At 38.1% G+C, this 22,681-nt stretch overlaps 1 protein-coding gene across 1 annotated transcript; it reads left to right on the plus strand.

The window, feature by feature from the left end:
• Window positions 1-1,155: 1,155 nt before the first annotated feature.
• CCDC34 (coiled-coil domain containing 34) lies at window positions 1,156-21,658 on the plus strand. Its single transcript, XM_074149700.1, has 6 exons — window positions 1,156-1,433; window positions 5,215-5,347; window positions 7,838-7,945; window positions 17,831-17,989; window positions 19,683-19,824; window positions 21,444-21,658. Exons 1-6 carry the CDS (start codon window positions 1,249-1,251, stop codon window positions 21,656-21,658), a joined length of 942 nt encoding a protein of 313 aa, XP_074005801.1. The 5' UTR covers window positions 1,156-1,248.
• The last annotated feature ends 1,023 nt before the right edge of the window (window positions 21,659-22,681 follow it).

Genomic DNA, 22,681 nt, shown 5'->3' on the forward strand with positions numbered 1-22,681 from the left:
GGCAAGTCAAATGTCTCAAGTGGCTTTCAGGTGTTAAACAATGCATTTTTAAAACTGTTGCTTATTTTTCACCTTGCCTGTCCAACTGAAAATATATTTCTTGTTAAACTTGGCCACCTGGAGATTTGTGGTAAGAACAATTGCATCAATGTAGCAACCAAATTTACAATTGCTTTCAAACTTTTATATCTCCTGTTAATATCGGTAACGCTTCTGCTCAGTCAGCCACGGCAAAATGACTCGATGAAGTTATAAAAAGCTACCGGCTGCTAGTCAGCGGTTACCTCCTTGGTAGGTGGGATTCGAAGGCAATGAAAACCTTTGTTGACACTTAACGATTTTCTGGCTGATCCTGGTTAAGGATTTGGCTAAAAAGGCCAAACAAAGGTGCAGAGGGACTGTGCGTTCCTGGGGTCAGGAACCACAGGGGAATGTTGACGGAGAACCTAGTGGCAAACAGAAAAGGACAGGAGCGCATAAAAAAAAAAAAAAAAAATGTTTTATTTAGAACAAATAGTTGAAAACTCAATGGAGAATTAACTAATAGGAGGGAAGGGAAAGGACACCATTAGCCTAGCAGGGGTGTATGAAAAAACAAAAGTCCGTAGAGCTTTAGATCAGAAACAAGATTCTAATTTTGTGGACTGCAATGGGACGTTGCAGTTTAACGTAAGGATAGATTACAAGCTCTGACTTGGCTGTTAGAAAACGCCTAAGCTACCTTTCTCTGAAATACTGGAATCATCATCACCTGCGGATGAGATTGCTGGGTCCTGTTTATCGAACTGGTAAATGTGCAAAAATGTTATTCAGTAGAGAGAACAGCCCTAAAGAGTTCATATAAGCTAGGACACCAGAGTGTTGGTGACGGCGGTGAAGGTGACCAGGGGCAGGCGGCTGCAGGGCCTGCTGCCGTCCTTCAGCCGGTGTCTCTCTCTCTCTCCCCCTCACGGGAACACTACACCGATCACCACAAAGCCGGGCTCCCACTCGGTACGTTCCCGGTGTCCGCCTTCTGAAGGCGGCCACGGCTGGGGGAGCAGCCCGGCTCCTCCCTGAGGCGGGGCGGTGCCCGCTGAGGCGCGGGTGGCGCAGGCGCCGTGTCCCGGTTGCCATGGCGGCGGCAGCGGCGGGGGGAAGCCGCGGGGGCCGCCGGGAGCGCGGGCCGGGCCGCGCCGCCAGCGCTGTGGTGAGGGGCGGGCGGCGGCCGTTAACCGCCGCTAACCGCCGCCCTCTCCCTCAGGTGCCATGAGCAGCGGCGCCCGCACGCGCGACAGGAGGAGGAGGAGGAGGGTCGCCCGCTTCATCCCGCTTTCCTCCGCCAGCTCGGAGGGCGAGGAGCCCCTCAGCCCCTCCGGCTGCTCCCCGCTTTCCCCGAGCGAGGAGGAGGACGAGGAGCGGGCGGTGCGCTCCCAGAGCCGGCGAGGCCATAGGTAACCCCTGGGTCTGGGCCCGGGTTAGAGCAGGGAGCTCGGGACCGCCCCTTGCGTGAGGAGTCGGGCGCCCGTACTCGCCTCCCTCCGTTTGAGGCCTCTGTTTGGGACGGAAGATTCACGTAAATATAGATCGGTTTGCATACATAAGCGCTTTAGGCACCTCGTTCCCTTTTTATCATCTCTTGGGAAGTTGCCGGTTACGGCAGTCTTTTCTATGGGCAGTTGAGTATTTTCATGGGTTTGTAAAATATCTATGAGCTGTTGACCTGAGCCTCGGGCTATTTGCAAGTTGAAAATGTACAGCCGTTCCTGTCACCTTTTTAGATGTTCTTGGAGACTAAAGGGCGGTTTTGCCTAGCATATATAGCTATACCCAGAGTCAGTTTCGTGTGTATGCATTGCACGGTTCTTGTTCCCGTGGCTTAATTTCATTCACTTTTAATTATATGCAAACCTAATAGGTCTTCTTTCCCTCAGGATCTCCTCTGCTTGACAGGAGAATAAATAATCTTTCTTCTTCCCTTTAAAACAGAAGGGGGAAGAGCAGGGAGTGCCTGTCTCCTGGAATACGCCCTTCGCAATGGAAGCTTTGCAGATCTGCGCGGTAGCTGATGGTGGATGTAACTAGCAAGACTGAGTGGAGCTAAAAGTGCCAGGGGGATAAGGGAAGGACAGCTGAGCTTCACAGGGGTGCAGGGTTTCCACTGTGGGGCTCAAACTGGCATGGAGAGCAGAGAAGGAACATGGGCCACACTGAACTTTTCTTACAAGCATTTCTTGGAAAAGGCACTAAAAGTTCAGAGAAAGTGTTCAAATTCTAGTCAGAAACAGAAGCTTCAGAGTGAAAAGGATATTAATCTGTTTATGGTCCTTCCTGTTTCAGGTTTTCTGTTACCTCTCCTTTTATACCTTCCCAATAAGCAAATTTTTTCACCTACCTTGAAGTTCTGTAGCACTCAGTTCAAACTACTACATATCTCTTCAGCTGGAGATGCTATGTGAAACAGCTCCCAATTTTTGGGCCACTTGCTGCAATATTCCCTGGCAGTGGTAAGATGCAATTGAAGACAACCTCTCTTAGGGCCCAAGTTGGAACAATCTCATTAAACTCTACAGGCATAATATATGCTTCACTCATGCAGACGCTGCATCTGAATAATACTGCTGCTGTGTTGTAATAAGTGTCTACCAAATGTTCGTATAGCAGCTTCCGTGTATAACTGCCAAGATCTCAAAGGTGTAATAATAAAAAACACTTCTTACATAGCCACTATCCCTGCCACTTATGCACACACTCTCTCAGAGAGTCTTTTTGTTGTTGTTGTCCTCTTAAAACTACACAAAAATTAGCCGCAGGCAGACATTTAATGTGGGAAATACAATATTTACAAAAGAGAAAAACTTTTGTAGAAAAGAGAAAACAGGGCCTTGTGAAACGGTGTTTGGCATTTTCAAACTTCCATTATGGATCAGTGTTATGTTTGATGGCATGACTTAAGTGAATATATGATAAATGATAATCACAGTGTTTTCTATTAATCAGACTTCAGTTCTAATGGCAAGTGTATCTAATTCGATTTAAGATACTTACTTAAAAACAAATGTGCTCTTGAGAATGTAGTCCTTTAAGAAGTCTGTTAAATTTTAATTATTCTGAGGAAGGTCAGCTGTGAACCTGCTAGCATTTCAGAAAATGGTCCCATGAAATTTAAGGTGTGTGTGGCTCAAAATACATAACCAGGGTGCCAGGGAGAGTGTGACCGGTGGCTGGGATGCACACTCAGGAGGACTGGGTTCCTGTCCGTGCTCCGGTGCTGTCTGAGAGCTTTAGACACAGTACTGCAGAAGAGGAGAAATGTTTCTCCTAACAGTTCTTCATATTCAGCTTGTGTTTTCCTCTGTTTAAACTTTTTCTGTTATTTTTAACTTGTATACAATAAGTTTTTAATTTCTTACTATGAATTTTTTTTTTGAGAAACTACAGCTTGAACTTTATAATTACTGACACAAGAAAACACATAGTAAATGTTATTTTTCTTAATTCATTCCTTCTACGAGTACTTATTCTCAGGTTGCTCTAACATGGCAGCATTATTCTAGTACAAAGTGCCATAATGCAAATCATGCATAGCAAAAGAATGTACTGAGGAAGTATCCCAGCCCAAAATGTCAAGTCTGGACAAAGTTGTGTTGGTTTCCTCAATTTGAATGCATAATACTTTTATCCTTATCTTTAATAAACTTTCAGAGAGTTAGTTTCTAATAAAGTGTGTTGTTATGCATTCTTAAGTTGCATCCCTTATTATATGTACCTGTTTAAAAACTGTCTCTCTTAAATGTTTGCTCTGTGTTAATGCTGTAGCACAAAAGCCCTAGGGTGCAGCAGGATGTGTTGGACAATGCTGGCCTTGGGAGTGCTTGGCCTGTGCTGCTTCTGTCCATGTGCGCTCCGTGTGTCAGGGTGTTCTCTCAGTTCCGTTGTGCTGCGTCTCTGTGGCAGCGTAGTATAGAGAGGGCTGGAGGCTGATTCTGTGTGGGGAAAACAACCCTTTTCCAGGTTAGTTTCAGCGTGAATCAGTTCCCCTGGACATGTCGTGGCTTGACCCGCAAACAGTCATGTTAGTGCACACACATGTGGGTAACAACAAACTCCTTAGCGCTGATACTGTCTTCAAACACTTTGTATCACAGAAATACATTCTAAAGATTACTTGGACGTAAAATGTTTTGTAACAGAGCATTGCTGTTCCCTGCAAATATGTAATACTTTTACATTTATAAAAAATAGAAATCTTATGCTTAAAAGATTTATATCAGGAGTATTAACATAATATGCTTGTTTGGATGCCTCTTCTGTAGCTTGGATTCAGCAAACGGAATTACTGTAGTGAAGTATGTATTTCCAGAGCCCATACATCCCTATAAACTACTAAGGTCTGGTTTCACTGTTTTATTTTTGAGAAAAAAAATCTGTATAGGGTAGAAGAAATTTTCTACAGAAATCTATTGGCATGTTTTCAATTTTTGTTGACTTAGAGCCTAATATACTGTCTTACTTATGAGGTAGTACATGTATAGAATATTATAAGAGAGATTTCTGGCCTGGGGCTAGGATTGCTGCATTATTTATGAGTAAAGAAGTTATGAGTTATGCAAGGTATCCTATTAAAAGTCTAATACAACCTTTTATAATATCATCAAGTATTGTATGCAAGCCGTATTTCTTAAGTATTTTTCCTGTGAAAGCTTTTTAGGGTGGAAAACCTTACCTGTTAGAGTGAATGGATTCTTAATGCTGAGGCTGCTTGATATCAGGAGAATCTAGTTCTATGGGACTTGAAAGAAGAAAAAAAAAAATTTGATTATCCTTTGCTCATGCTAAAGGCCACTTGATATATGGAGCCTCTCTGTGACCAAGGACAGGATGTTAATGTTAAATCTTTGATTTCCCTTGGTTTCCATATGTGAGAAAGAAGATGACACTTTGATATTTCTGGTGTTAGTTTTTGTTTAGTTCATGAAAAGTAATGCTTGAATCTGTTCCACAGGGATTGGGGGAGGGAACACAGACAATCTATAATTTAATAAGTAGAACGTAAGAGGGGTGTTCGGAGTTGCACTATAATTGCCATTTATCCATTCCAGAGATTACTGGATGATAATGTCATTGTTGTCACAGTATACTGTAAATGGCATTTTTCAAGGCAGAAGCACTTCTTAATTTTTCAGTAAAATATATTACAGGTAATATCTTTTGCATTTCTTGTTTTTAATTCAGGAAGGTTGAAGACTCTGAAATAACAGGAGGAGAAAAAGAGTCACCTTTGAAAGATAATCTTTCACCATGGGAAGAATGGTTCATTGGCAAAGAGAAGGAACTACGTGCTCGCTTACAAGCTAGAGCTGCAGAGGTGAATACATCCCATTAGCTTGAAGTTAAGCCTAATAGAAGATAGCAAGCACCAAAATACAGTATTTTTTTTATTATTTTTGGTTGCAGAAACACAAGCAGTTCTGTCCATTATTTTTTAGCGTTTCGGGCCTCCATAGTGTTTGTGTTTGACAGTGCTGATGTGATACGTGCTACATGCATTCTCTTTTGCTAAATGTTACGTTTAATTGAAGTGGTGCTGTATAATATTTTGCTTATCCAACTGTCAGGTAAGAGTTCAAGTTTAAAGGATTAAAACATATTTATATAATTGGTACCTTGATTTTCATCATGGGTACGTATGCCTGCATGTAGGTAGTAAAACGCGACAGGGCATGTGCTGGGTGTAAGTATGCCAAGCTACTTGGTTAGATATGAGGCACAGTGTTGTTACCCACTTAGTGTATAATTATACAGCTGTTTGCTGTCCTTTCCCAGGATAGGTTTCCCTGTCCCAGGATTTTTTTTCCCCTCCTTCTGTCTTTTGCCACCTTGCAAAAAAACAGTTCTTGAATGCTGGGGCAAAATTAATTGAGAGCGCTGTATCTTTCCTTGATTAATATGTTTGTAGTTGCATTTGATGAAAAGATACTGGTGTTTAAAATCAAATTTAAAGTATTGAGTAGTGGCTGAAACAATCATATCAAAGTTAGATCATTTCTCATTTTAATTACTGATTTACTGTTTGACCTTGAGCAATGTCCTAATCTTTCTGAGATACACTTTATCTGTAAAGTGAATATAACATACAGCTGTTTTATGTAGGTTACCTCATGCTGTTTATAAAACACCTACCACTGGAAGGTTCTGGAACAGTCTTTTAGAGGTCAGCCTAACACCTAAATAGTTTGTTAAACTTGAGGAATATGTTCTGATCCATTAATATTCACCACGCATTTAATGACTTCCTCTTTAGATTACAGTTTGGTAATCGTCTCTCCCTGTTTTGATTTTTAAGTACAAAAAATGAGCCAAAGTAATTTCTGGTGTCATGTAGAAACTGTGGTTTGTGTCTGGACTTCTCATGTGGTTTTGATGAGGAACCAAAGCAATTTATTGTGCATCACACAATAGCATTTATACAGTACTAAATGTAATCTAAAAGATGTCTTTCTTAAATATATAGTAGGAGCAGTTGTAGGACAAGCATTACTTAAAGCCCTGTGGAAATCAGTGGAATAGGTAAATGTTTTATTTTTAATTTATAAGGCTTTGAAAACATTAGATGTTAAACTGCAGTGTAGGCAACTCAAGTAGCTCGTATCAGGGGAAAAAACACAATCAACCTTTTTGTAAGATGCCAGAAGAGAACAATGTGATTGTGATATAAAAATGTATTACTACATTTGCATATAAAAAGTATTCTAAACTGATATCCTAAGAAACAGCTGTGAAGTCCCAGATCTTTTGTTGACAGCAACACTGAGTCTGCCATGAATGTGGAAAATGTGGATCAATATTTGGAGTGAATAGTGGAATGGAGTCTCCTATCGTACTTACAGTGCCATCACCTTTTAAAGAAACCAGGATCCTTGCAATACAGATGTCTCGGAACTCAAAGGAGGTGTTTGTTGCTGTAACTTTGCGTCAATACAGCAACAACTATATTTTCAAACTATGTCTGTATTGTGAGTGTTTTCTTTGAGCTCTCTGTAGGCTCTTATTTTTTTGTGATGTCTTACTAAATTCAAATCCAATGTCATAAGAAGAGGGGGTTCTTTCTGAAACTGCCTGCAGTGTAGGGACCATAAAATCAGTGTCACATAAATAATTCCATCTATGTTTGAAGGTATGAATTTTCATCGAAAAATAGCACTTTGTGCTAACTACTGTTAGAGAAGCTAAGCATCTCAAATTGTCATCTTAGTCATGTTTTTTATTTATTGATTTATTTCCTTGGAGAGATATAGGTGATTGGATATATACTGTATGCCCTATAGAGATAAAATACTGCAGAATTTCTTCTCTCATCTTCAAAATAAAGCTCCTGTTTCAAAGTTTGCTAAAATCTGTGACAATTTTGGCTTTAATAAGCTTTTGGTTAAGCCCTAAGGTTCCTATAGTTCTGCTACTAAACATCACAAGCGGGTAATGCCTTCCTGAATGCAAAGCAGTACACCATGTAAATTTTAAGTATTGTAGAAAAGTACTGCTGCAAATTACGACTCTGCTGACTGAAAGGGCATTTAAATAAGCTGAGGAGTGATTTGTTATGTTGAATTGTTTCCAAAGCCTAATTAAAATATGTATTTCCAATGCATATGCTAAAAATTATACATTTCCATTGATTATATTTCATAATATTTCTGTGTTGACCGTCATCCATCTTTTTGAAAATCTTAATGAAGGAAAAATTTCAAAATCTGATGCTTACATTGTTTTAACTGCAGGTCTGTTTCCAGTATTGAGTGTACTGGTGTACACTGGATGGTCACCACAGATTTGAGGTGTATACTTTTTCTTTAATTAGGAAATGAATATACAGCTGGAGAAGATGAAGCAGAAGCAAGAATGTGAAAGAAGGAAAAGGATAGCTGAAGAGAAGCACAAGGAATGGGTCCAAAAAAAAAGAGAAGAGGTAAATATTGCTTTGGCTGCAAATATTTAGCACATACCATACTTAAGTAAACCTATGTAAGATTTACTTAGACTGTTTGGACAACCATTTTTTTAGTTTGCTGAATGAATGGCTGTTTTCATTGAAAATTATAAAACCACACCAACACAGTTAAACATTTTTCCAGGACTGATTTTTTTTTTTTTCCATAAGGTATAAAGAGATTTGCTTTCTGAGCAGTCAGACAACTGACAATTGGCCTACATCTTGTGCAGTAGCCTTCTGCTAATTATAGCTGGGGTTCTGGTCTTCAGTATACCCTACTCTTTTTGACTTCCTAGGTTCAATGCCCAAGCTTTTTGGGTAAAGCGTACATCTTAACTGTCTGCAATGTCTTGTACGTGAAGTAGAGCCAGAAGAAGGATTTAGTTAAGTACCATTGTGGACAGGCAAATAGTATGGTAGAATTTAGAGGGATAATTGAGGTGTGAGGCCAGATTCAGGAAATTCTCAGAAGACCACAGTTAGCAATTGGGGATTCCTTCATCCAAAAAGTAATTTCTGAGTGAGATCAAAAAATTTTTTGAGTTCTTGAGAGGGATGCCTAAGTCGACGGTCAGAAGCAGACAGAATCCTGATCTTGATGGGTACGGCTCTGTGTCACACGAAGCAAGCGTGTGTGCTGGCTGGCAAAAATGGGAATGTTTGGGATGCTTGGGCTTGGTCAGGCCCTGGTAGTTTGTGGGGATATGCGTTCATTGTCTTACAGTGTGTAGTTGCTTACTGTTCTGTACCTCTGGTTCTGATGAAAATCAGATGAAAACTGATTAAAAAGTCTCAATGGCACTGGCTATGCTAGATCCGCAGACCTCATATATTTGTCTTTACCATTTCAGAACTCTTCTTCAGATCCAGTCTAAAACCACTAGAATAACCTGTGTTTGGATCTAACCTAATTACTCTTAGTCTCAATGCTGACTGGATGATTGGCACAAACCCATCTCAAAACCAGTCCTGCTCTAAACATTTGTTATGATGTAGAAAGGGTCCTCCCTTATTAAAGTACACAGCAAAAAGTAGAAGATTTATTGTTCAGCACAAACGATGCCGTTTTCCTCTTCTAAAATGCAAGTTAAATGATAGGTGTCTGTAACTATTCATTGGCTTGAAAGAGTTTGGGCTGCCTGTTAAAATTGTTCACAGTTCAAAACAGTTCTCGTTCTTTCAAAAAGTTCTCTTTTCAAAAAGTTCTCATTCTTTCTCCTCCCCCTTTCTTCTCTCCCCCTGCCCCTGCCTCAGCTTCTGTAAACTTCTACCTATTTGGGTCTTCCAAAGATCTTTGTGAATTTACTGATTAACCACTTTTTCTCCTATTCCTATTGACAATTGAAGTCTTTTTTTATGGTAATCACATCAGCCCAGAGGATGGGGAAAAAAACATACTTGTGTCTGGACTTTATCATGTTATAGTTTGGAAGGATAAGGTCATCCTTAGGCCATGTCCCAAGCTTTTACCAAAAGCAGTCTGATTTTCCTTTAAAACAGATGATTCATTGGCTAGTCTTTTCTGTAAACCACACTCAAATCAAGGACAAACTGAATTTATAAGCTTAGCTGTCTTCAGGATATTAACATTTGTGCTGCATAGACATTGCCACTTCAAATTTCTATGAGATTATCTGTGGATCTGGACACAGACTGAAGTATAAATATGTCAATTCAGTGACTAAGTAAGTAGGTGTTTAAAATTGCATGAAGATTTCAGATGAAGTTTAGGGTTAGATTTTTGAGCACTGACAATCGCTATGAGTTTCTTAGGGAGTGTGTAGACATCTCACATTTGGGAAAGCTCACTTCATTTCCTTCAAGAAGCATCAAAAGATGCTTCTTGAGGCAAAACTCACAGGCAAAACTCTTCACTGAAAATATGCATTAAGCACTCACCTTTTTCACATCCAGTTACTGATTCTGAGCCCCTGTGTGTAGACTGCAGAAAATGCTTTACTTGACAGAAGGCATTACTTTTGGGAATGTTACTCTATGATTTCCACAAGTCTGTATCCTTTCCCATTGCTCAATACCTCACTGACAAAAGAAGTGAGGATTGGTTGAGCATACATGAAACTTTTTCCTTCATCTTGAGCATCCAGCACCAGGAGACACTGCTGGAAAAATCTTCATACTGTGAATGTGAGGTATGTTTATGTCAGAAGTAGAATGTATATGCAGAAAAGGATTCTGCTGCTGTTCTGTATGCCAAGCTACACGTTGTGTAGCAGCGTCAGTTGTGATGCTCTGACTGTTAAATGAAGTCCTTAATGGTCAGGTTAGGAAGCAAAGCTTGAGCACTATTTTTGTTCACTGACAGTTTCATTTTTTGTTGTTTAATATATATTTAAAACTATATGCTGTGAAGTTTTTTTTATGCTTCCAATCGTTTTGCGTAAACTATTTTTGAAAATAAAGGAATCATAACCATTTAATATTCTGTGTAAATAGCTTTTGTGATTTAAAAGGTTGTAAATGAACTAGAAGTAATGTATTGAAATATAGCTATCAAAGAACATTCTAAGCTGTAAAATATGTTTATGCAAATTGGCAAAATTTTGCAGTTCCGTAGGAATTAAAAGCTTAATAAAATCAGCTGTCAGTTGCTATCCTGGTTCTACTACTGCCTTTACAGTTTTCAGTAAGATATGAGATCTCTGCTGGACAAAATTCATGTTACTTTCTTTCTCTCATAAGGTTGAGTCATTCGTGGGCAAACAGTAACTTGTCTATTTTACTTGTTTTGGTTTACGTATAATAGAGCTCTATTTTTAACAAGTCACAGAAATATCAATCAAAATATTTTAACTCTAAAATAACTCCAAACATGCTTTTGATTCCAGAAGAAAATTAATTGAACCCAACATGATTTTTTCTTTTGTCCACATAAATATTTATATTGTATATTGTTGTGGGTTAGCCCCAGTAGTCAGCTAAACCCCGTGCAGCCACTTACTCACTCCCCCACAGCGGGATGAGGAAGAGAATTGGAAGGATAAAAGTGAGAAAACTTGTGAGCTGAGAGAAAGGCAGTTTAATAGGTAAAGCAAAAGCTGTGCGCACAAGCAAAACAAAATAAGGAATTCATTCACTACTTCCTGTGAGCAGGCAGGTGTTTAGCCTTTTCCAGGAAAGGCAGGCCTTGGGAAGACAAACTCCATAACTCCTAATGTCCAGCTGTTATTGCTGAGCGCTGCATCATATGGCATGGGATATCCCTTTGGTCAGCTGGGATCAACTGTCCCAGCTGTGTCCCCTCTCAGCTTCTTGTGCCACCCTGACCCACTCGCTGTCAGGGCAGAGTGAGAAGCAGAAGAAGCCTTGAAGCTGTGTAAGCGCCGCTCAGCAATAACTAAACCACCGTTGTGTTATCAACACTGTTTTGGTCACAAACACAAAACATAGACCACAGGAGCTGCTATGAAAAAAATTAATTCCATCCCAGCCAAAAAGCAGTACATATATGTAATGCATATATTTGCAACAATAACTGAAACCTCAAAAGCAGAATGCTTGCATCTGAATGCAGTTATTTTAACTGTAATTCTGAAACTCATGTTGTTAACATCCTTGTCTTTCACTTGCGTATAATACTTTATGCTATATTAATGTGATATCTAGTAAAGTTGTAAGAGCACATTTTGCATTGGAAAAACTATTTATTCTAATACCAATGTTAATTTGACTATAGCGTTTCAAATACTTTCTGCATTGTTGAATAGAGAATAAGGCATCACTATTTTTTCTTAAAAGTAAATATGAGCAAAACAGGTGTTAATCAGAGAACTTTGTTCAACTTTTTTTTTTATTGTTTATTTTTTCTTTCAGCAAGTCCCCATTACTTACTGAAAAATATAATTTTAATGTAAAACAGGTACAGGATGGGAAAATTCTATTTTGATGCTTTTTAATTGAAAATGTTGTTCTTATTTACTTCACTATTGGCTGATAGCCTTTATAAGAAGGAAAAAGCAGTAAGAAATATAAAAGCCTAGAACCAATACACTATAAAATAATGAATGATAATTGGAACAGACTTCCCTTTCTTGCTGTGCTGTGGGATTCCTCCCAGAAGAAAGACTTAGATTCCAGCTCTTACTCCAAAGGCTTAATGTATAACGCGTACTTTATCTCACCGTTGCTAATATAGAACTCAGATTGTTTGGCAGCTTGAGCACAACTTTCAAGTTAAAAAGTCATGCTCACTCACGCTCTCTTTCTTTCATCCAATGAATTGTTAATTATTTTGTGAGGAGTGGTACCGCTTCAACGGAAGGGGTGGAGAATCCTGTCATCCCAGCCTGCAGCCTGGTAGATGAAGTCTTCTCCCCACAGTGGGACACGTTAGTTTGAATCCCCTCAGGCAGAGAGGTAATGAAATCCAGATCTTCCCAGTCCTAGGTTAATGTTCTAACAGCTGAACTATTGTTCTGAGTCAAAGCTGTGGTTGCTGCTATGTTCTATACAGATCCTGATATGCTATGGTTTTTGCTGACAGTTTAAACTTGAAAGAGATGCTGAAATGTTCACCTTTTTCAAGACCAAGCACTTTCAAGAAATATATTTGTGAGGGAAGCTTAAACACATAGCACAAATACCTTCCAACCTTGAGAACCATCGTCATTTAAAAATGTAAATTTTCTGTTTAGGTGCCCAAGTCTGTCTTTACATAACTACAACACAGTGTTGCTCTATCTTTACACAAAACTTCTGTGAGGTCGTGCATGGACAGTGCCACGGATATAATTTTTGGTTGTACCTGAATCTTAATTGTGTCCAGGCTTACCTTTAGATTTCTGTAAGTAGAATGAACTAATTTCTCATGGTTAGGGTTAGAATGAGTTTTAGATAGACATGTAGAGGAGGAATTCAGGGTGGCGGATGATTAAAATATGAGTGCTCGTGCATTTCAGCACCATCTGTGGAGTCTGCATTCTTCTGAAGACCCCAAGAGTGTTCAGGGACCAAGTACACTAAGACTTTCTGCTTTGTCACATATATTGAGTACCCACATGAAAGGAACACAGTTTGGGAGAAAGATCCATGTATGCAGTCATCTTACAATTCTCCAATTACTAGACTACATTGAGGTCTGCATTGACTTTGTGTGAAGTTGAGCAGTAAATAATTGTAAATCTGCCTGTCAGTAAACAACTGCATTTCAGTGTTGTTTCACTCACCTCCTTTCTATCCTCTCATTCTTTTCACATGCCAATTCTGGAGAGATTAAAGAAGTATTTCTGTGGGCTAGGCTCAGTGATCGAGCTGTGTAATAGGGCTACATTGAAAAGATAATAGCAGTTGGCTGAACAGCCCAGATTTCTGAGGCTGTTAAATGTGATTGACATTCAGGATTATTATGAGGATAAATGAGGAAACTTGGATGTATGTTCTGATGTTGGCAGTGTAGACTTTTCCTATATTTCACCATCAGTCCGCATAAAATGATGTTAGAATATGGTAGCTAAGATGTCAGAGCAGACAGCTGTGAAATAGAACCATCAGTCATCTATGAAAAGAAAAATGTTGTCACATTTGGCAGACAAGAAGATTGCTGTGAGAAGTGTCTTAAAAATATAAACTACAACATTAATTTCTGGAATTACTTCTCTTTGGTGACATTCTACATAGAAAATGCAGAACAGAAAGCAGCTCTGCATTTTACCCTTTCCAGCCTCTCATTTAATAATTGATATGAAAAATCAGAAATATATGTTTTATTGATTTTCTTCCAGTTGGATACAGTGTCCCTGTTTCAATGACAATTGGGCCGTTTTCTGCCTGGAAAGATTATTTAATATTTCTGCTTTCTGTCAGGAAGAAAGTGGGATGCTTCTTCAAATTTGAAATTCCTTTGACGATTCTCCACGTAGATATAGGTCTGATTTTTCTTGAAAAGTTAGTAGTTCTGCTGATGAGACATTGGTTGGGCACTGACTCGGTGAGATACATGCTGCCTACTGAGTCACCATCACTGCTCTGTGGGACTTTGGATTTGTTTTGGGTGGGGGATTTCCAAATACTGACCTAGCCCAGGCTTCATTGGTTCCGAGGCTTGATAGGATCACAGCCCAGAGCAGTGATCCCGCAGGGCAGATTTGTATCCTTTCTCCTTAATAATGTGCTTGGGTGGGGTGGCAGGAGAACAAGCCTTTCTTGCAATGAGTAATTGGATGTTTTACAATCAATACGTTAATTTATGTAATACCTGTAATCATATTTTAAAATGTATTTAAATTTACTAGTGGTTTAGTGAATAGATCATGTCTGTTTTGAACACAAGATCAAAGAGAATTTTTAAAACACAATCTAACAACACCAAGCGTAAACAAATTATATAATTTCCCTCCCCCCGTATATATATGGAAGGACAGTGAAAGGAGGATTGAAGAACATGTACATTAATATGCACGTTCCTAGCATTTTTGATAGACTTGTATAAGAGAGAGTAATGAGGATGGGGGGAAGCTGGGAAGGCCAGGGTGACAGGAGCTTGACATGAAACAGGTTATTAAAGCAGCTGGGAATGCGGTGTACACCAACTTTATAAACGAAAAGCTGTTCTGAGCGTGAGAGAAAGAGGAAGCGTTTCCGATTTGTCTGCAGAATAATTTCTGGGCAGCTGCAACGTCTGGAATTCTGCAGGGACTCTCCCTGTCTTAAGGATGTCTCACTGGAAGCAAAACTTAGAAATAGTTGTGGCTTTCATGGTAGTGTGCATAGGACCTAATTTAACTTTGGGTCAGCCTAGATATTAGCTAAACTCGTCTGAAGTATTATGATTAAAGATACATAATTTAAGAAGCTTCCCTGCCATTTAATTACAGTCTTAAGAAAGATTTTTAGTCTATTTTCTGCTTCTAATTGTTGTCCATTATTGAACAATTCCCCTAGGTATGGAAGGGGCTCCTTTTTTCTGTTTTCTATATTTATTTTCATGATTTTTATGTGATAAGACCATTAGCTAAATACTGTAGCTTTGAAAGATCCTTAGTTTTGTAACTTACTTTCATGTACAATAGAGATAAGCCGGCAAACAACAAAGGATTTGAAATCTTTGTAAGCCTGCTTCGCCAATGGTTTTAAGTCACTGTTTTAGCATATATCTCTCATCTACATTAATGCTTTTTATGTGTTCCAGACTGCCATTGTCTCGAAACAGGAGTTGTCAAGAGATGCATGTGGGGAATATTTGGTAATGAAGGGGCAGAGGAACAGGTCTGAATAAAAGAGTTTAAGATTCATTTTAGACAAACAAGGAGGAAAAGCTTAGACAGTTGGTTATTTGTTTTTCAGGCCGGTGATACAAAGGATCTGCATAATTTGCCAAAAATAGATTATTTCTCCTTTTTAACATATTTAAGCATGGAAGAGTTTGTTTCATGTTAAGAAAGATCTTGTTTCCATTCCTCACTAGTACAAAAATGTTTCAGAATCTTTACTTTTTTTTTTCCAGAATGAAATTCTTTATTTTTGTAGTAAATAATAATTTTATCACATGTACAGACCTTGTGAAATCATATTAATAAGACTTCCGTTATTTTGTAGTTCTTCAGAGTTTTACATTCCAGAACATTCATTGAAATGGAGTGTATTCATATCTGACCATTTTCCTTACACTGCAGAGCAGATTCAGCTGATGTTCACTAGAAGATATTAGAAGTGAAATAAAATAAAAACCAAACCAAGGAGAAAATATAGATAATAGGTAATTGTTTTGTGAAAATTGAGTACACAAATAATTCTTTGTCGTCAAATTAAGAGTATTTGACAAGAGTATAACACTTGTCAAGAGTACCACAAAACAGTGGTACTCAAAGTATCATCATGGTTTAGGTGAAGAAACATCCACCTCAAGAGATTATGGTAAATATAGTTACTAAGGCATAGCTTGTAAAAGGGGGGCAGGAAAACCCTACAGCTAATGCATAATTTAGCTGTTGTTGAAATTGTAGTAATGCTTCTAGTGTTGGCAAACACAGAATGGGGCACACTAGCTCAAGCAATTTTATAAAATGACCTCTTCTGATAAGAAATCTGGAGTTTAGCATTGTAACATGCTCAGAAAAAAATGAATTCCAAGAGTAAGCTAAGATTATGCTTAGAATGTTTTCTTTATTGCGATAATTTCATGTATTCTGGATAAGGATTCAAACATGAAAGCATTTATTATGCAGTACTATGTCTTACCAAAAACATGGCAAATGTTTTAACCTGAAAGCAATGCATTTTCTCTTTATTGGCCCTGGTTTTGCACCTTGTCATCTTAGCCAATAAATGGCAGAAATGAATTAGTGTTTTGAAAGGCAATATAAGCTGAAGTTTTTATTCTGTGTGATGCTACTATATTGGATTACTGCTAAATTTTGGTATGGGGGACAAGGATTGAACAAGCAGATACCCTGTTTAGACCAGACTCAGAGAGTTGTGCTGGTCCCCAGCTCCAGTATTATGTTGTCGTCTTCTTTATGCAAAACTGGATTTTCCAAAAGTGCAATAAATTTGGAAATAAGATGGGAAATGGACTCATGGGGGGAGTAGGGCAGAGCTCTAGCTCTCTGCCTTTTTGTTCTTATAAGAGGTAAAATGGGAAGTGTGTTCTCGCTCTTCTTGTAAATGCGTTTTTCCTCTTTTGTAAAGCAGACCCAATTTATTATACTTTGCAGTTATAGTTCTAGGCCTTCAACATCCATGTGGCCAACTATAGTAATTCTGAGTCAGTGTAAGTTACTGCTGTACTACACATCTCCTTTGTTCAGGAGGAGTATGCAGTGGAGCATACAAGAAAAAGATTTCTTAAAAGAAAACCAACATTTTTATTCAGCAGTTCTTTGCTATGAAGTGAAAACTGTTTGATCTCAAGTCTTCTGCCTCTCCATCAAGTCATGTGCATGGCTTGTCTGGTAAAGATTTTTGCCTCTGTGTGTGTATGCAGGTTCTTCACAGCTAAGCAAGCTGAGCAGAAGTAGTACTTAATAAGCAGAATCCCAGCCATTTCATAAAGTTACAGGGAAGTGAAGTGAGAGCTATTGTTAGTCTTCAAATGAAAACGCAGATCAAGAAAGTGTCATCAATATGTACATGTTGGCTTAGAGAATGGTCCCCAAAACATTGTTGTGTACCATTAGATACACCAAAAAGACATGGAAGTGAATGACACCTCTGTGTAGTGTATCTTCCAACTTATACAGGTTAGCAATTTCACTTCAAACTCAGTTACCACTTTTTGTCTACCCTGGAATGTGTTTTCTCGTTTTCCCTTTCATCGTTTGAAGAGGAGAAATGTGTAGATTGTTTCATAGAAGTCCATATGCGAGTAAGCTAAAGAATATAAAAAATGTAGAGAACACCACAAAACATGAACTGGATTCTCACGTGAACTACTTATTTTTGTATCAATTTATGCTTAAGTGTGCTGAGTAATCTACATATATCTCACTGACTCTTAGAAGGGGACAGCTTGCCTGTCTTCCATGTGGAATTGTAGTTTGCTCTGGATTCACTGAGCAGTAAAACTAACACACCATTGTCAAGAATTGCAACATAGATTTCTTCCCCAGAAATACTGAGAAGTATCTGAAGTGTTTTAAAAAAATGACTGAATAAATAAAACAGAGTAGTAAACACAATAGCATAAGGAGTGCTGAAAGTAAATGTTTTATCATGTTTTCTGAAATGTTTATACATTTAAAACTATTTTAATAGTGGTGAATAGGTTCTGTCTTCAAAGAGCTTGCAATATGATTTTTTTTTTCAGGGTTATGATAATTTGATTTGTAATTATTTAATAAAAAAAGAATTGCTCATTGAGATATGCTGAAAAGTTTCTATTCTGTTTTTATAATCTGTTTCATGTAGGAAAGAAGAGAAAGGGAACAAAAGCTGAGCAAAGAAATGGCAGAAAAAGCCACAAGAGAACTAGAAAAAATGCAGTTACAAGAAAAGGCCGAAGTAAAGTATAAAGAATGGTTAAAGAAGAAGAGAGCTGAAGAGGCAGAAAAGAAGAAGAAAGAGAAGGTATTAATCAGCTAATCGTTTACGTGGATGAGGTTACCTAATCTGTTACTTATATTAAATACATTGGTTGATTAAATTGATTAGAATTTATCAAATGGCAGGGTTGTAAATGAAAAAAAACTTTCAAAAGTTGTAATGTAAGTACATTGAAGACATTGAGATTTGGTCAGCAAAGCAAGATGCGTATTAGTGCATTTTTGTTTATAGCCTTTGCAAGCTTGCTGCAATTGCGATACGATAAAGAGAAATACAAACCATATAGTGTTACCTTTATTTCTCAGGCCGTTGCAGGGTGACCCAGACAGAAAACAGGTGGCATTATGCACATTTTTCTCCTGACATCACCGTTATATTATTATTATTGCATGTATTTCTAATTAAAAACATTTTTCTTCATACTGTCTATACCAACTTGATGCTAGAGTTCTAATTTTAATGTTATTTCATCTTAATTAGTCACCTATTTTTATAGTGAGCTTCAGAAGACCTCTTACTTATTTTAAGCTTCCTGAAGTATGGGCTTTGAGGTTCTCTAGTTCTTTAAAACAAATGCTCTAACAAGGCTACACTTGCCAGGAATCATCCAGAATTCCTCGGAAATATCACATATTGGCAGTGATTATATGCTTGAAAACTATGAAATGTGTGACCAGATGTGTTATCTGTGAAGCTGATTGGTTGTATTTTAATGTAGTTAACATTACAGTATAATTTTTCAGTAGAATATGTAGTATTACAGGAGTGCTACACTACTCTTGTAGCTAAGAGTGGGGGAGGATTGTGTTGAGAATAATTTATCTCTATTCCCCCTGTAATTACAGCAGTTGTTCTTAAAGTGCAGAACATATTTTTAAGTATTTCACAAGTACATATAATAATTTCTTTGGATTAACTTTAAAATACTGTAAGCTGTATCAGATCAATTTTTTAGAGGCCTTAATGACCTTAATTTTGCAGTCTTTCAAAATTTCCCATATAATTAAAACATGCTTAAATAGTCTGTACTGGTGGTGTTTATTTCCAGCTTAACAAATGGATTCTGTGTCTCTGCTGAATCTCTAAAACGCACAGCACAAGGACCTTGAAACCCAAGAAAATCAAAGTCATCAGACAGATTTAATCCACGTGCATTCTTTCAGTCATGTCTTCATTACGTAGGCTCTTATAAGCCACGTTCACAGTATCAATTAAACTTAGTTTAAATCCAAACGCTATGCCTAAACATAGTGTTTTTACTCTTACTTCTGATTAATGGTTCTCCAAGGCTCTGCTCCAGGCTTGGAGGCAACCCGGCCGTGGCTGATGTAGGGCTGTATGGATACGGGTAAATGAGAAGAGTGGATGGCTGTCCCAGATGCAGTAGCTTCTTTAGGCTAACTGCAGCACAGTAGGCCCTGGTCATCTGCCCGTTATGTTCAGAATATCTTCTACACATAGTCTTCCAAAAGGTTTCTTAGAGCTTTTTCTCAGAGAAACACAGCTTTTTCTCAGAGGATTAATGCAAAGGTTGTGGGTTTTTTGGTTTTTTTTTCAGACTTAAAGAAAAAAAAATGCAACTTTTCTACTGTAATGTATTTGTATTTGAAAACATATTCAAAATACATTCAGCAGTCTGGGAATCTTACCATTTTGTGTATGTTGTACAGGGCTTTGTCTATAAGTATCTTAGATTTTTTTTAATTTTTTTTTTTAGGAAAAAGAAAAAGAAAGGGAAGCTGAACTACAGGAAAAGAAAGCAAGATCAGAGAAGATATTTAAGGAATGGCTAAAGAATGCTAGAAATAAACCACGCCCTGTTTTAAATGGTTATGGCTTCCCACGTGGGAAGTCTACAGGTTTGTACTTCTTCTACATATATGTGGTGACTTAGGTTCGTGGTTCTTTCCCTCTAATCTTTTAATGTAAAATGAAGCCTGTTTAAGATTTTCATCCAGTAGCTAAATTTGGCGCATGGGAGTGAATATCTCATATGGTATAAATCATATAAATCACTTCTACTCTGAGACTCTGTGCGTTTTTTGCAGACCTTTATTATTTGGGAGGACGATGATGTTATTTGGGAGGAAAATGATATTATTTGAGAGAATAACGTGGCATACCAAATTATAATTGATTTTGATATCATTTTCCTTATCGGGCATAGGAATTACTAGAGCAAATTACTGGTTCCTGTGAAGCAAATCAGTTATGTTAGCATCCTTGTAATGTTAGTATTTTGTTACAGAAGGTGTGTGCCACCTTATTGCACCTGAATCCCCTTTAGAAAAGAGGTGTGTTTTTGAGATATGAAGATTAATAAGAGGCTGCCAGAAGTCAGGAGACATGGGAATCAACATGTGTTCTGAGCTAAGATTTCCTTTTCATTTAGCTTTACACCTGTGTCGCACATTCTTGGCTTCTGTAATCCCATTCCCTTTTTGTTTCAAAGGGAAGTGTTAAGGAGAATGCTGTTGGTAGTGTGGTGTTTTGTGAGTCTCGCTTTATTTTTGTATTTTTTTGTCATCCCACATGGTACAAAAGCAGAAGAGCAGTAAGAAAAAGTATTGCATTTTCCGTTTGAGTGCTTAATTAAATCTTCTTTAAAATACATATGTATATTCATACAGTTTTGCTTTTATTTTTTCATAGAATTATAATCATTGTTATTATTTGAATGTGCAACAGAAAATATTTTAGGACCTAAATTCCAAGCTCTGAACGTTTAAGGAAATGTATATAGCAGGCGAACAACCTTTGCTCTTTTGCTTACGTCTGTTTATAGATGGTGATACACTTTGCCTTCATGTTTTGTTTTGGACCTTCATTACTTCCCCACAGCTGCAATCACTTAAAAAGTGATTTTTGAAAAATATTTCTCTATTCAGTTGTGTTCATATTACAGACTTTTTTTTACCTGACCATGTGATGTTTGCGCTGAAATTTCACTACAGACAAATGACTGATAGGGCAACACGTTCTTTCTGTTGCGTTATGGGCCCTAGGTTATTAATTGCAGATTATTAATATGTGGATAATTAGTGTATTTTTCTCCTCAATAAAATGAAAAATTATCCTCAATAAAATGAAGAGTTAAGCAAAGACAGAAAAATATGTGGGCTTTGCATATGTGGTGACAGGAGGATTTATTTATAAATGCTTTGAAATAATGCAAAGTAGCCAATTCATTGACATTTACAGCTTTTAAGTACACAAAGGACTGAGCGTTCTGCATTACACAGCATTTGACCTGATTATTATTTTAAATAGAGATGAAGAATATGCCCATTATTGGTAAAAAAAAAAAACACAAGAAGGAAGATTTATTACTTTGAATAATTTTTTTTTTTTGAGTAAGTTATGTGATGTGCCTATGAAAACGCTGCTGTGTCTTTGTTAGTTCGGATGATTATTATGGCTGTAAAGCTTGTAGTGTAAACATTCCATTTTAGTTATGTGTATTTTCTAAATGTTTTAGGGTGTGCTGATGGAAATTTGTATGCGGCTCCAGCATATTGTAACCCCATTCCTTGGAAACCTATACACGTGCCTCCTCCAAAGGAAGACAGTGTTCTTACCATGAAGAAGAGTAAGAGACCTGTATCTTGTCAGTCACATGCATCTTTGCCTATGGTAATTTATAAGCCCGAGAACAACCCTTGTATCAGATCCTTGTGCAGAAAGCAGTTATAGTACAGAAAGCAAAACTATTCTTATGATCTTGAGTGAACTGGGCCATAAATATGAAGTTATATGTAGTTACATGTACAAAACAAGCTGCCTTGTTTTTAATTTTTGTGAACAGGTTTTGTTTTTACAGCCAACTGACCAATCAGCTTTTTTTTATATGATTTTTTTATATGTTGCATTTTGGTTTAAAAAAAGAAAAAAAGTCATATTTAGCCAATTGTAATGGGACTGTTCCTTGATACCAATAAAACACACAGGATTGTTTCTTTCTTTCCTTCTGTCTTGTTGTTGAAGAAATTACTTTGTGTATATGATTATTCTTTTGGGCAACAGTATTACTGGGTTATTTTAAAGATGCTAATTATAACAGACTTTAAAACAATTATTGGCTTAGTGTGGAAGAAATTCAAGACCTGCATGCAGTTGCAGGGCTATGATGTCATTGGGATCGCCGAGATTTAGAGGGATATCTTACATCACTGGAGTGCTGCAATGGATGGATACAGGCTCTTCAGGAAGCACAGGCTGGGACCGTGAGGAGGGGAGAGAGCAGGAGGAATGCATGAAGTTTTGCATGAGGACTGATGATTAGCCAACTGAGACCTAATGAGTTAAGATTAAAAAGGGAGACCAAGGTGGGCAATGTTGTGGTGGGCATCTGCTGCAGACCACCTGAGCAAGAAGTGTATGACATTCTTCAGGCAGCTGGAAGAAGCCTTATGGCTTCTGGTCTCATAGGGAGACTTGAACCACCCTGAAGTGGTGGTGGGCAACACAGCAGAATGCAAGCAGTGAAGGGAGTTTCTGGAGAGCAATGGTAGCTTCCTGACAGCTGGTAGAGAAGCTGACAAGGGGGAAGGCTCTTTGCTGGACCTGATATGCACAAACAAAGGAGGACTGGTCAGGAACATGAAGGTTGGGGGCAGCTTTGCCTGCAGTGACCATGGGATGGTGAAGTTCAGGATCCTGAGAGGAGGGAACAAATAGCAGGGTCACAATTGTGAACTTCAGGAGAGCAGATTTTTT

This window comes from Numenius arquata, chromosome 6 (genome assembly GCF_964106895.1).
Source record: "Numenius arquata chromosome 6, bNumArq3.hap1.1, whole genome shotgun sequence".
NCBI classification, from domain to species: Eukaryota; Metazoa; Chordata; class Aves; order Charadriiformes; family Scolopacidae; genus Numenius; species Numenius arquata.

Excerpts from the sequence above, each read along its gene's own strand:
- CCDC34 (XM_074149700.1), top strand. The coding sequence starts at position 1,249 with ATGAGCAGCGGCGCCCGCACGCGCGACAGGAGGAGGAGGAGGAGGGTC. Across the intron at positions 5,348-7,837 it reads TACAAGCTAGAGCTGCAGAG|GAAATGAATATACAGCTGGA; the intron begins GTGAATACATCC and ends TTCTTTAATTAG. Across the intron at positions 7,946-17,830 it reads TCCAAAAAAAAAGAGAAGAG|GAAAGAAGAGAAAGGGAACA; the intron begins GTAAATATTGCT and ends TGTTTCATGTAG.